Here is a 14165-nt window from a genome sequence, read left to right as displayed (position 1 = left end):
TAAGTGATGGAGCTCAAGGTTGGTCACCTGAGGGCAGGGCAGTAGAGTTCAAACTGATGACCAGAGAGGCGAGAACAGGCATTGTGGGACACCTCCCGGAGGCCAATCACGGAGCTGTAATTGGCCAGGGTATCTACACTGGCACAGCAGTGCTGTAGCCCTGCTGCAGAAAGCTGTACGCCTCTCGTCGGGGAGGTTTTTTTTTGTTTTTTGTTTTTTTTAACAGTGCTACAACTGCGCAGTTTCTGCACACTAAGTAGCTTGGCAGTGTGTACACCTTGGGAGTTACAATGCAGAAAGCTGCTTTACTGCGCAGAAACTTGCAAGTGTAGACAAGGCCTTAGACATTACGCAACTGTTAACCTTAATGGTATAAATAAAAGTATAAACTCTGCAACCTGAAGAGCTAGGAAAAAAAATCCTTGAAAGTGTAAGAATTGAAGGCAGAAAAGGTTGTGAAACCTACAGGGTTGAGAACCACTGCTTTAGGTGCTCTGAGCCTTTCCAGACTGCGGTACCCCTTTCAGGAGTCTGATTTGTCTCGCATATCCCCAAGTTACACCTCACTTAAAAACTACTTGCTTACAAAATCAGACAAAAATTCAAGTGTCACAGCACACTGTTACTGAAAAATTGCTTACTTTCTCATATTTACCCCCATATAATTATAAAATAAATCTATTGGAATATAAATATTGTACTTACATTTCAGTGTGTACTATCTAGAGCAGTATAAACAAGTAATTGTCCGCATGAAATGTTAGTCTGTAGTGACTGTTAGTGCTTTTAATGCAGCCTGTTTTAAAACTAGGCAAATATCTAGATGAGTTGATGTACCATCTAGAAAACCTCTGCGTACCCCTTGTTGAGAACCACAGCTATAAAAGGATAGTGATCTGTTCACCCACCAACGAAATACAGCTCTCAATGAACGATAGTAAAGGTTTAACAGCACATAATAGTACTAGTACTTAACAGGTTTGGACAAAAAGCAAATATAGTATCCAACCAGGAATTTCAGGAGAAATTTAGATAAAAGAATGCAATCACCAAAGTCATATTGAAGTATCATCTTCTTATGAAAATAACCATAAGCTCTTTCAAGACCACAACTGGTCAGAACCTTAATTTTAAAACTGTAGACTTCAACAGAAGCATCTAGATAGTATAGCAATGAGCACTTTAGCAAAAGCCTATTGAGCTGTTGGTTTAATAATGTCACACTACTTTACATGGAAGAATGCAACCTTAGAATGCTTCCTGAAGCAAAAGGATGGGAGCACTCTAGAGGCAGTATTTTTTAAAACGGACTAAACACAAAGCTTATGGAGAAGCAGTGCGGAACATGTCCCTGCACCCAGAAAATTCCATACCAGTAAATTTAGACACAAGATAAGAAATGCCATTTGAGGCTCCATCTAGCCCAATATCCTGTATCTGACAGTGGCCAGTGCCAGATGCTTCCAGCAATTGGAGGTTTAGGGTCACCCAGAGCAGAGAGTGTTGCATATCCCTGATTATCTTGGCTACTGATGTGCACTTGAGCTACTGAGGGACTCATGATCAGCTAATAATTTTTTCTTGTAATGCATCCATAATCAGTCCAATGACAATGAGAAGTAAGGGAAAGAAAGAGGGTTCTGTTTTTAAGAGGGTTAGATCAGAGACAGATGGCAAGAAAAAAGAGTAGGATGACAGAGGTGTCTCACACCAGTGATGGACCATGTAACTAACTAGACCATGTTAAAAAAAACCTGTAGCAAGACAAAATTTATCTTGGTTATTTTGCATAATATTCTGCTACCCCCTAATTATTTTAGCTATTTAAATTTTAACTTCTTCAGGATATGCATCTGTCTAATTCTATGCCCATCATCAATAAAAAGCTATGAAATTAGAACTTTACTGCCATTATGACCTAGAAAGCAGAATGTGCTGTAGCTATAGTGGTTCAGGAATACTAATCAGAAATACTAATCATTGCCAGTAACTAGCTTGAAAGTGACTTGAAAGCCAAGAAAATAGTATATGTACAAAATGCAATCACAGAACTATTTATTTCTAGTATTTGCCCATTCATTTATTTTAAGATCCTTGGTCCATTGTGCCCTACATAACTCAAATTTGAAACATAATCAAAACACTTTTCTTGCATCTGATTTTTCTTTAAAAAGGTTCACTACGAGATCTTCTCTCTCAACACTTATACAAAACATCTCAAGCTAAGTGACTGGTAAAATGCCAACCTTTGTCAAAAAGCTTTAATATATTATGAGCACCTTTGCTCTCAAATAGGTTACTTAACCCATACATGACTACACAGTACTAAAGGGTAGTACTGACAGGGGATCACACACAGGGTGATCTGACATTCCCCCAGGTACCCTACTCCCTTGACGCTTGATGCTCCCTTGTAACACTAGCGCTACTGAAGACACTTCCACGCAGTTAAGATGACTGCAATGGACCACTTGGTTGACATGTGGAAGATTTTCTTCACAACCATGAGGGCTAGAATTTTTAAATGAAAGCTTACACTGTGCAGAAGTTGATTGCATGCAACTACATTTCAAGCCCTGACAGTAAGCATGCATCCAGGAGTGGGAGAAATCAGAGCTTGTACCTATGAACATTTTTTTTTATTACAGAGTGTAGCTGCAGCATGATTAGTGCAACTCAGAGTGCCATCTTAATCATAAGAACTTTTTCCCCCCACATGGCTTATAAACTCTTTCCAAACCGTGTCAAATTACAAATGGAATATTTTCAAAATATCTCATTTTCAAGAGTTAAAAACAAAAATTGTTTCAGCATCTAAGTTCACTCCCATACTTATGTTTTTAAAAAGTTTACAATTATTTATGCTTGTATAACCTTGATTCTACATGTTAAGTTAAAATTTGGCACAATACATAGCTCATGGAAAAATGCAAACTTTGCTAAGTTTTGCTGTCTAACCTGACTTCCTCTCCTACTCAGTGTTTATTTGCTAATATTAAAACAACCCAAGATGGTATTTCAAAGTAGATTTATATTCTTTGATGAATTTCAGTTAAAATATGCAGAGTGACTTAGTGAACAGGGCACTGATGTAGAGCCAAGGTCTCCTGGCTCTCATTCTGCCCCTGACCTCCTCTATTTCCCCTCCCACCTTCTAGGTTTCTTGTCTACTTAAATTATAAGATGGGGTGTGTGTGTGTGTGTGATTGTGGTAGGTCTTTAAAAGCACAGACACAAATGGACCCCACTGAGGCTTTTATACTGTAATAAACATACTAATCTGTATAAGTTATTAGTCACAAACCAACTTCGAATCATTTGAAAGAATATTAACTGCATGGAAGCTGCAAACTGATTTTTTTAAAAAAAAATCATTCATTGTTCTCTTTCAAGAATGGATGCCACAGTAAGTTTTTGATCTTCAAGCTTTAGAATTTAAACAGTTTCTTGAACTGGTCAGAACTCAGACAATTATACCTCTCATAAATAATCAATTGGAAAATATATTTTTTCCAGTTAATCAGATGATACTGGAATGGTTAGCAACTTTTCAGCCAACCTGTGCAATGTTGATACTTCTTTCTGCCATTCCCTAATACATGGATGGCAAAAGATCTCTTTTCATCAAGCCTTCAGACATCTTTTCTATAAAGATCTGTAGACTGAACAATCCTCAGGAGTCAAATTTCAACATGCTAAGGTTTTATGCAGCCATAGTGTATAATCTCAATTCCGAAAGTTATGCAATGCTGTCTTCCTGAGTCTGCATACTGCCTGAAATAACTGCTCAGAACTTCCCCATCCATATTAAGGGGTTAACTGAAATCTGAACAATAGTGTTTAAACCAAGTCAATATGTTTATCCCATATTTCTGAACAACCTTCCACACCTTTTCAGGTATCAAAAACAAAATGTCCCATATTCCTTGACAAAACATCCTGCTTCCACTATCTCCTCCCCCAAATTCTGACACAGTTAGGCATTGCCAATACAAATATCTGTGGCACAGTGAAAATATGCAAATGAGCAACGAACTGAACAAAAAGACAGACTAGATTATTTAATTTTACATCTAATTTATTGGAAACCTCAATTTTTGCTTTATCTGACACTGCTACAAGATTTCCAGAATTTCCACAAAATCCAAGGGTTATGCAGCAGGATTTAGGTCCATCTTGCTTTATAACAAGATATTTAGCAAACTGTATTCGTTAGTTAACTAAAAAATTGACAGTGTTACAGCTACCTATAACTATGAACATACAAAATCTGTTCTTTAAACCACAGGTGACAGCAGCAAAAGAGTTTCATTTTGACTAATATGTTTTTAACATCCTGTTTAACTCCTCCAGTTCACTCCATTCCTACTTATCTGCTGTCTCCATGTCTCATCCCAATGACCTGTGCAGAGCATATAAACTTGATAGACTAAGTTTGGAAGACAAGCTGGATAGACCAGATTCAGAGGACAAATCTTTCATTAAAGTAGCAAAAATTAAAACTGTCCCCCACTGTAACTGCAGTAGGATGCCTATGACTCAAAAGCCATTTCTGGGGGGAAAAAAATAGGATTAGGGAAATACCTGAATTTCCCTGTCAGTGCCAGGAGTAAATTTAGTACTTAAAACAGATCCTAACGGCTTGTGCCAATAGTTATAATCACAACAGGTTATGAAAGTACCCTATATTCCAAGAGATACTTTTAGTCAATGCTAATGTCCTAATTGTGTGTGTCTTATGATCATATACATTTTAAAAGGGATTTTTCTTTCACAAAAATTATGCATTTCTTATAAGAATAGAAATTCTAATTACTCATGTTAAATGAAAGCTTACCTACTGATAACTTCTGCCTGAAGCCAGCATTCCCTCATCAGCAAGTGCAGCCTCTAAGATGTGGCTCTTTCATAAAATGTAGAGTTATTTCCTGAATGTTGTTTTACCACTCCCATATAAGTGTTAAACAGACCAAAAGTATGTGGATTACCTTTCTGAGGGCTGACTTGCAACAGATGCTATCCTTTACTAATAGGCCTCAGTTAATTTATTTAGAAGCGTGTTCCCCAAATAGATAGAGTTAGGAAAAGGTCAAGGTGGGTCATGCACGTCCCAGAGGCAGGTCCCCCCGGCATGCTTTCACTTTCCCTGGGTAGCAGGCAGAAGTGTACAGAGAAGGATCTGGGCATCAGTTACAGGGCAGAGGAAGCACCTCCAGGACACGGGCAGGGCAGGGATAGGCTGCTGACTGTCCCCCCACTGGCTCTGGCTGCTTCCATTGCCCTATCCTGCTCTCACTTCCCCTGGGCAGCAGGCAATGGCATGACGAGCAGGATCTGTGCGGCAGCGGTGCAGAGGAAACCAAAAGTCCTACCTGTCTGCCACCTTCTAGTCCTACACATTGTGCCAACCACCTATGGTCTCAATCTGAATAGTTTCAGAGCTTACTGATGCTACCTTTTTAGTCATCCTGAAGTGACTATTGGAGAGCAACAAGAAGCATATCCTTTCCTCATGACCTCAGTGTTGCCTTGGCAGCACTTCCAGCCACCACTAGTACATAGAACAAGAAACCAAGTATGTATCTTTCTCAATGGGTACTGTCACTAGACCATCCATAAAATCCAGTATAGAGCCTGGTATTACTCCCTTACGTCTCTGCATGTCTGCCCTCTTTTCCAGGATTATGCCTGTACTTCTGCAAACAGCACCTGTCCCACTAGTCCCCCTCTATCAGGAGGATCACCAGCAGCATGACTATTACAAGATCCTAGTCAGTTTCACTCTATTGCATCATGAGGAAAGCAAAATAGAGAAGCCGCACAAGTGTGATTTACTGCTGGGGCAGGGCAAGATTAACATGTTTCTCCTCCCCCTCTCCAGAAGCACTCCTATACTCTAGGACTAACATTGCAGCCCTATCTTGACAAGAAAAGGATGTGTATTTTCATGTGTGTTAACTCAAATGATTTATCTTAAATACTACAGAAAGAATCCCTCAAGATGCAGGCTAACAAGTCTGAAGCTGGTTAGCTGGCCACATTTTAGCCTAGAAAAAGAAAACTTGTTCTGACAGCCATAGTAAGTGCCAATGAGAGGCGAATTTGACTAAACGTGTCCACATCCACTTAGAAAACTTACTCCCAAGTCTTGCCTAGGGATCACAAGTAGTAAAAATTCTACTTGAGTAAATTGCTGGCTTAAAATATGCTCTTTGTTTAATCAGAAAAAAAACATCTGGTATACTTTTGCTGTAAAATATGAATATTTGTCTTCCGCTCAATCTACTCAAAGCATAAAATCATTCAGCAGTCATTTAAATTTAATAATGTAAGAATAATTAGCTTCATGAGGGGCACACACCTTACTGTAAAGGACAGCACAACTCAAATATTTCCATAGAGATTTAATGTAAAGTCATCCAGAATATGTTGGGGACGAGTCAACATAGGAAATCATGTTTTACCAACCTATTAAAATTCTTTGAGGGAGTCAACAAACATGTGGACAAAGGTGATCCAATGGATATAATGTACTTAGATTTTCAGAAAGCCTTTGACAAGGTCCCTCACCAAAGGCTCTTAAGTAAAGTAAGCAGTCATAGGATAAGATGGAAGGTCCTCTCATGGATCAGCATCTGGTTAAAAGATAGGAATCAAAGGGTAGGAATAAATGGTCAGTTTTCATGATGGAGAGAGGTTAATAGCAGTGTCCCCCATAGGTCTGTACTTTGACCAGTACTGTTCAACATATTCATAAATGATCTGGAAAAGGGGTAAACAGTGAAGTGGCAAAATCTGCAGATGATACAAAATTATTTAAGATAGTTAAACCCAAAGCAGACTGCGAAGAGTTATAAAGGGATCTCACAAAATTGGGTGACTGGGCAACAAAATGGCAGATTAAATCAATGTGGATAAATGCAAAGTAATGTACACTGGAAAAGAATCTCACAAATACATACAAAATGATGGGGTCTAAATGAGTTGTTACCACTCAAGAAAGAGATCTTGGAATCATTATGGATAATTCTCTGCAAACATCCACTCAACATGCAGCAGTCAAAAAAAGCTAATACAATGTTAGGAACCATTATGAAAGAGATAGCTAACAGGACAGAAAGTATCATAATACCTCTATATAAATCCATGGTATGCCCACATCTTGAATACTGCGTGTAGATCTGGTCACCCCATCTCAAAAAAGATATACTGGAATTGGAAAAGGTACAGAAAAGGGCAACAAAAATGATTAGGGGTATGGAACAGCTTCCGTATGAGGAGAGATTAAAAAGACTGGGACGTTTCAGTTTGGAAAAGAGAAAACTTAAGGGGTCTATAAAACCGTACTAGTGTGAAGAAAATGAATAAGGAAATGTTATTTACTCCTTCTCATAACACAAGAACTAGGGGTCAACCTAATAAAATTAATAGGCAACAGGTTTAAAACAAACAAAATGGAAGTACTTCTTCAAACAACACAGACAACCTGCGGAATTCTTTGCCAGGGGAGTTGTGAAGACCAAAACTATAACAGGGTTCAAAAAAGAACTAGATAAGTTCATAGAGGATAAAGCCATCAATGGCTATTAGCCAGGATGGGCAGGGATGCAACACCATGCTCTAAGCATCCCTAGCCAGTTTGCCAGAAGCTGGGATGGGACAGAAGGGGGTGGATCACTTGATGACTGCCTCTTCTGTTCATGTCCTCTGAAGCACCTGGCATTGGCCACTGTCAGAAGACAGGATACTGGGCTAGATTGACCCACTATGGCCATTTTTACATTCTTAATAAGGTGTGTAAATAAGTAATACAGTAATAGATGCTCAATAAGTAAAAAAAAATAGTGTCATCTGGGAAGCCTGATCTTTCAAAAGAATACTCATGGAAGCTATATGGGTTATAGCGTGTACTAGACACCGCTGCTTTGGAAAGGACAAATGCAGGTCAGATAGGATATCTGATTATACCCAATGAATCTTATCAAACAGTTTGATTTTCCCTAACTGGTGAATGTGCCTCCTTTACACAAACTGAAAACTTTCAAGCATCTCAGCACTTTGTACTCACACCAGCCTACTTTTGTAAACTTGCAATATTACCCTTTTTTTGTATTGTCCAACCAGACAAACTCCAGGGCATGGAAAACACACACTCACCTAGGACAATCAGAATTTTGCACAGATGACAGGGTTGAGTTGGGTACCAGGAAGTCACTGCCTCTATCTTCGCAAGAAAAAAAAAAGAGACACTCATATGTCACTCTTAACAAAAGAGGAGAGACATACAGGAAACAGAGAGCCTCTAAGCTGCCAGTACGTTTCAGGAGGGCACAGAAAGCACCGAAGGTGCACCACTTCTCTTTAAAGACCAGGGGCAAAGCGACTTGAGCCAAGGCTAGGACAAGGAAAAGGGTTAACCCACCCGAAGAAGAGTTTGTGGGAGGCACAGGGCTTCCTCAAGGGCTGAAGCTCTGTCGTCCCAGATGGGCCCTACACCGAGACCCAGTATTACCTTATAGCTAAGGCTACGATTTAGTCATGGAGGTCGTTGAAAGTCACGAAATCTGTGACTTCCAGTGACCTCAGAGACTTCAGCCTGCAGCAGCTGGGAGCCACAGGGACAGGGGTTGCCGCCATGGGGAGTAGGGGCCCCCCCCGAACCACAGGGGAACCCAGCAGCTTCTAACCACCATCAGGGGTGGGGAGTTGTCACGGCGGGGGCACTGCGGAGCTCCCAGCACACCCCAGAGCTCCCAGCCGCCACAGGACCCCTGGAACTGCAGGCAGCAGTAGTATCCCAGAGCCCCCAGCTGCTGCAGGCAGCAGGGGCTGTGCAGCTCCTAGCCACTGCACAGTCCCGCTGTAGGGACCCACTGATCCCCATTTTGTTAGATATTTTTAGTAGAAGTGATGGACAGGTCACGGCTTCTGTGAATTTTTTTTTTATTGCTCTTGACCTGTCTGACTGTTACTTAAAATAGCCATGACAAAATCTGAACCTTACTTATAGCAGTGGAGTGCACGTCATTTATTTCATGAGCCTATAATTTATTACTGAGAAGGAAGTAGAGAGTCCAGAATTCATTTGTATACTTTTTGAGGAAAGGAAGAGAAATCAGAATTGCAGGAATCAGAGTAACAGCCGTGTTAGTCTGTATTCGCAAAAAGAAAAGGGGTACTTGTGGCACCTTAGAGACTAACCAATTTATTAGAGCATAAGCTTTCGTGAGCTACAGCTCACTTCACTGAGCTGTAGCTCACGAAAGCTTATGCTCTAATAAATTGGTTAGTCTCTAAGGTGCCACAAGTACCCCTTTTCTTTTTGCGAATTGCAGGAAGAGACCTCAGAACTTCATTAGATTAGTGGTAGGAGAGAAAAGAGCCTAGACTCCATTAGCTAGAGTGAGAGTCAATTGATTTGAGGGGCAGAATTTATTACTGTAACAGAGCAAAGTTATGGCAATGTAGCGACAAGTATTTCTCAGCCAGATAAGTAGATGTTGTTTCCAAGTTTATCCTTAGGTATGTATGTCAATATAGGGTTGCCAATCCTACAGGAATGCCCTGGAGTCTCCATGAATTACAGATTAATCTTTAATTAGAGATTATGTCATGTGATGAAACCTCCAAGAATACCTCCAACCAAAATTGGCAACCCTTCTACCCAGAGGATGCCAAAGTGTCTTTGTTTAGTGTTATTTTTATTTCCCTATGTTTTTTTAAGCAACTTTTCCAGACAAGGTTTGGACCAGAATATTCAAATGTGTATCTTTTAGCGTTTATGGTAGCTAATCTTACCTATTCTGCTGCTTTTGACATCACAAACAGGAACAGTACTCAATGAATTAAAAGAATAAACTGCAGCCTTAAAGTCCCCATCCTGAGAAACTATGACCCACCCTATGTTCTGGTGCTAAACTACTATACTTCTCACAACTCATAGTGACTTTTCATTTAGCCACCTGCTTCTGAAATTCAGTTCTAGCAGGCCTCAGATATGAAGGAAAACTCCTACATTACAATTAACAGTAAGGCATTTTAAAAGTCTTCCCTTTAATTTCAAGGGAATGTAAGACCTCTCTCAATTGCTTAAAATCTCCCACACTTGAGTTGCCTCCACAACTTCAGCAGCTCTGAAAACTTACATTTCTTATAGATGAGTGACAGTTACATAAAGACATGAGAGCTGTACATCAACCATCCTCTAGACATCTCCACACCCTGCCTCCAAAGCCTCCTTTTCACAGGCAACTGTAATGAGCCTCCCTCCAACAGAGGAAGGACAGACGAAAAGAAGAAGAGCAGCTTTAACACTTGGGTTTTACAAGCTGCCCCTTCCCTAAAGCACCATTTTAGGAAGCTATTTTCAAGCCACAGAGACCAACTAAGCAAAGAAAAAAATCAAATAGCCAGGGAAAGATTATAAACAGCTCACTGAGCCACAACCCTGTCTCCTGGGAGAGTATTTAAGCTCTGTCCTTATAATTCATCCCCAAGGGTGGGATCTGAATTCCCTACCCACTCTCCCCCAGCAACGGGGATAGGCGATACACCACACCCCCAAAACTCTCCTCCACCCTGCCAGAAGTCTCCCTTTATTTGACCCCCGGAAGTGAAGGGAGCCACTAGACACCGCCCAGAAACCAGCCCCATTAGTCTCCCTCCCTACAACGCGGAGTGGGGAGAGACACGGAACTCAGCCCTTACACCCCAGCCTGCGAGGAGCTCTGGAGAGAGGGAGCTCCCAGGCAGGCCGCCGGAGTGGGGCGAGGGGAAGGGCCCCTCTCCGAGACCCCGCCACTAGGCTCGCTCTCCCCACGCTCCTGATCAATAGGAAGCCGCCGCCCCAGGGCGAGGATCGGGCGAGCCCCGGAAAGCGGGGGGGGAGGGAAGAGGAAACTGGCAGCGCCTGAGGCCGAGCTCTCTGGGCCGGGCGGGCGGCCTCATCCATAGGACACCGGATCCTGCCCCCCAGCCCGGCGCCTGGGGCCTATTTTCAGCCCTCGGACCGTACAAGGCGCGGCGGGAGAGGCCCTTGGCCGGCCCCGGCGCTCTCTGACTGACAGCGCCGGGAAGGGAGGAAGCTAAAAATACAAACGCCGCCACCTGAGGCGGCGAGAGCCCAGCCCAGCCCGGTCCCGAGCCCCGCCGGGCGCTGCGCTGCCCTGGCCCTGGCCCGCGTTACCTTCTCCTCATCCGAGAGCTGCTCCTCCAGGTTCGCCATCTTCCCGTCTGACCACGAACAGCTCCCTCCGGCAGGAAAGGCGGGGCCCCTCTCGTGTGTGTCCCCGGCGCCCTCCGCGCGCGGCGCCGAGGGGGCGGGGCCACGGCCTGCGGCCAACGGCCGAGGCGCCTGGGCGCATGCGCGGGCAGCGGAGGGCGTCCTGGCGGTGGCAGCCGGAGAGGGTGTCTCCGCCCCGTGTCAGCGCAGCTGCGGCTGTGGCGGGCGGGGTTCTCCCGTCTGGCGATAGCCGCGCGCAATGGCTGCGCGTCTCGTGCGGGGGCCTTACAGAGCGGTATGGCCTGTCAGTACATAGGGGGGGCGGGGCCTTCCGCACGAGCCCTCCGGGGTAGGTTTCACACACCGCTCGGCTCCCCGGTCTGTGAGCGGGGTCAGGGTGAGCACTGCGCCCACACCCTGACCACCGTACATAAGCAGGGCCACACTGGGTCCGACCTACGGTCCGTCTAGCGCAGGGGTGGCCAAGCTGAGCCTGAGAAGGAGCAAGAATTTACCAATGTACGTTGCCAAAGAGCCAGGGGTGAGCTGGAGCCGGTTCGCTAGAACCGGCTGTTAAATTTAGAAGCCCTTTTAGAAGCGGTTGTTCCCCGAGGGACAACTGGTTTTAAAAGGACTTCTAAATTTAACCGGCCAAAAGTGGCGCCTTAGGCGCCGACTCCATGGGTGCTCCAGCCCTAGCGCACCCAAGGGGAAAATTTGGTGGGTGCAGAGTACCCACCGGTACTCCCCACCCCACCCCTGGCCCCAGCTCACCTCTGCTCCGCCTCCACCTCCTCTCCTGAACGCGCTGCCCCGCTCTGCTTCTCCCCCCCCCCCCCCCCCCCGGTCTTTGCGCGAATCAGCTGTTTGGCGTGGGAAGTTGGGGCAAGCTGAGAAGCAAGCTTCCCACTCAGGCCCAGGGAGGGCGGAGGTGAGCTCGGGCAGGGGCAGGGGTGTGAGGAGGGCCACCCGCGCTGCAGCAGATAACCGGGGGGGGGGGGACGTGCAGGGGAACCGCTCCCTGCCCCAGCTCACCTCCACCACCCTCTGCCTGAGCAGGAAGCCACCGCCTGCTTCTCAGCCCTCCCAGGCTTCCTGCCAAAGACCTGATTCGCAGGAAGCCGGGGGAGGGGGCGGAGAAGCAGAGCGGGGCGGTGCGTTCAGGGGAGGAGGCGGAGGTGAGCTGGGGCTGGGAGCTGCCGGTGTGGGTTCTGCACCCACCAAATTTTCCCCATGGGTGCGCTAGGGCTGGAGCCTTCAGCCCCGGAGCACCCAGGGAGTCGGCGCCTAAGGCGCCACATTTTATGTGATCAGTGGGGGAGCGGCTGCTCCCCCGCATCTATGCTCCCCCGCCCCTAGGAGCCAGAGGGACCTGCCGGATGCTTCCTGGAGCTGCCCCAGGTAAGCACCGCTGGGACTCCCCACCTCACCCTCCGACAGGTGCCTTTAGCTCTTAGGGTTAGGAAACTGGCACCCACTACCGTGGCCCACGAGACCCTCCTGCCCAGTTCTGGGGGCAGTCAGAGGACAGGGGAGGAGAGTGGATGGGGCAGGGGTCGTGGAGGGGGGGGGTCAAGGAAAGTGGGGGGGTTGCATGGGGCAGGAGTCCTGGGGGGCAGGGGTGGGCAACGACCCCCTCGTGGGGTGAGGAGGGAACCCGTTGTTAAGATTTTGGCAGTTCATCACTGCAAAGAGCCACAGTAATACATCAGCAGCTCCCTTCCCCCATCAGCTTCCCCCCTCCTCCTCCCCTCCCGATCAGCTGTTTCATGGCATGCAGGCGGCCATGGGGGGCAAGAGCAAGGGCGTGGTAGGGTCAGGGAGGGGGCAGGAAGGGGTGGAGTGGGGGCAGGGCCTGTGGCAGAGCCAGGGGTTGATAAGTCAGCACCCCATGGTGCATTGGAAAGTTGGCACCTGTAGCTCCAACCCCAGAGTTGGTGCCTATACAAGGAGCTGCATGTTAACTTCTGAAGAGCCTGATGTGGCTCCGGAGCACAGGTTGGCCACCCCTGGTCTAGCCAATATCCCATCTTCCTACAGCGGCTGCCAGATGCTTTAGAGGAAGGAAAAGAACAGGACATTTAGCAAATGATCCATCCCCCAGTGTCCAGTCCCAGTATCTGGCAGCTGTATGTTTAAAGACACACTCAGCATGGTGTGTCCCAGATAAGCTTGGCTAATAGCCTCCAGGAATTTATCTAATTCTTTTTTGAACCTTATTATACTTTTGGCCTTCACAATATCCACAGCAATGAGTTTGGCAGGTTGACTGTGCACTGCATGAAGAATGACTTCCTTGTGTTTGTTTTAAACCTGCTGCCTATTAATTTCAGTGAGTGACCCTTACTTCACATGTTACGTGAATGGGGTAAACAACACTTCATTATTCATTTTCTCCACTCTATTCATGATTGGGTAGACTGCCATCACCTCTCTCCCTTTGGTTGTCTCTTTTCTAAGATGAACCGGCCCAGTCTTTTTTAATCTCTCCTCCTATGGAAGCTGTTCCATACCCCTCATCCCTTTTGTTGCCTTTGTCTGTACCTTTTCCAAGTCTAATAGATCCTTTTTGAGATGGAGCAAGCAAAAATGCATATTCAAAGTGTGAGCATATTGTGGATTTATATAGTGGCATTATTATATTTTCTGCTTTATTATCTATTCCTTTCCTAATGGTTCCTAACACTGTTAGCTTTTTTTGTCTCCCATTGTACATCGAGCAGATATTTTCACAGAACTAATCACGACTCCAAGATCTTGTTCTTGAAGGGTAACATCTAATTTAGGATACCAATTATCAGAGAGCAGCCAGGGCAGGGAAGGAGTTATTGTGAACTCACCCTCACTATCACCCACTCTGGCAGGTTTTTCATCTCTCCAGCTGAGTGCACAAGCACCAGGATTTCCTAGAAGGGGAAACTACTCAGAATGTGGTACAGAGGGC

The 14165-nt window shown here is 45.2% G+C and overlaps 1 protein-coding gene across 2 annotated transcripts in view; it reads right to left on the bottom strand.

The window, feature by feature from the left end:
• Nucleotides 1–11342, bottom strand: part of CAPZA2 (capping actin protein of muscle Z-line subunit alpha 2) — a 45249-nt gene extending 33907 nt beyond the window's left edge. The window contains exon 1 of one of the 2 annotated variants that reach the window (XM_073328155.2): nt 11186–11342. In XM_073328155.2, coding sequence (XP_073184256.2) covers nt 11186–11224 — 39 coding nt within the window. In that variant the 5' untranslated portion in view covers nt 11225–11342. The remainder of the gene's footprint in view (nt 1–11185) is intronic. The other variant, XM_073328154.2, reaches the window with a different exon arrangement.
• Nucleotides 11343–14165: the final 2823 nt, after the last annotated feature.

Source organism: Lepidochelys kempii, chromosome 1, assembly GCF_965140285.1.
Source record: "Lepidochelys kempii isolate rLepKem1 chromosome 1, rLepKem1.hap1, whole genome shotgun sequence".
Taxonomy (NCBI): domain Eukaryota; kingdom Metazoa; phylum Chordata; order Testudines; family Cheloniidae; genus Lepidochelys; species Lepidochelys kempii.
Note: the sequence above shows the minus strand (reverse complement) of the source record. Positions and strands in the feature narration are given on the sequence as shown.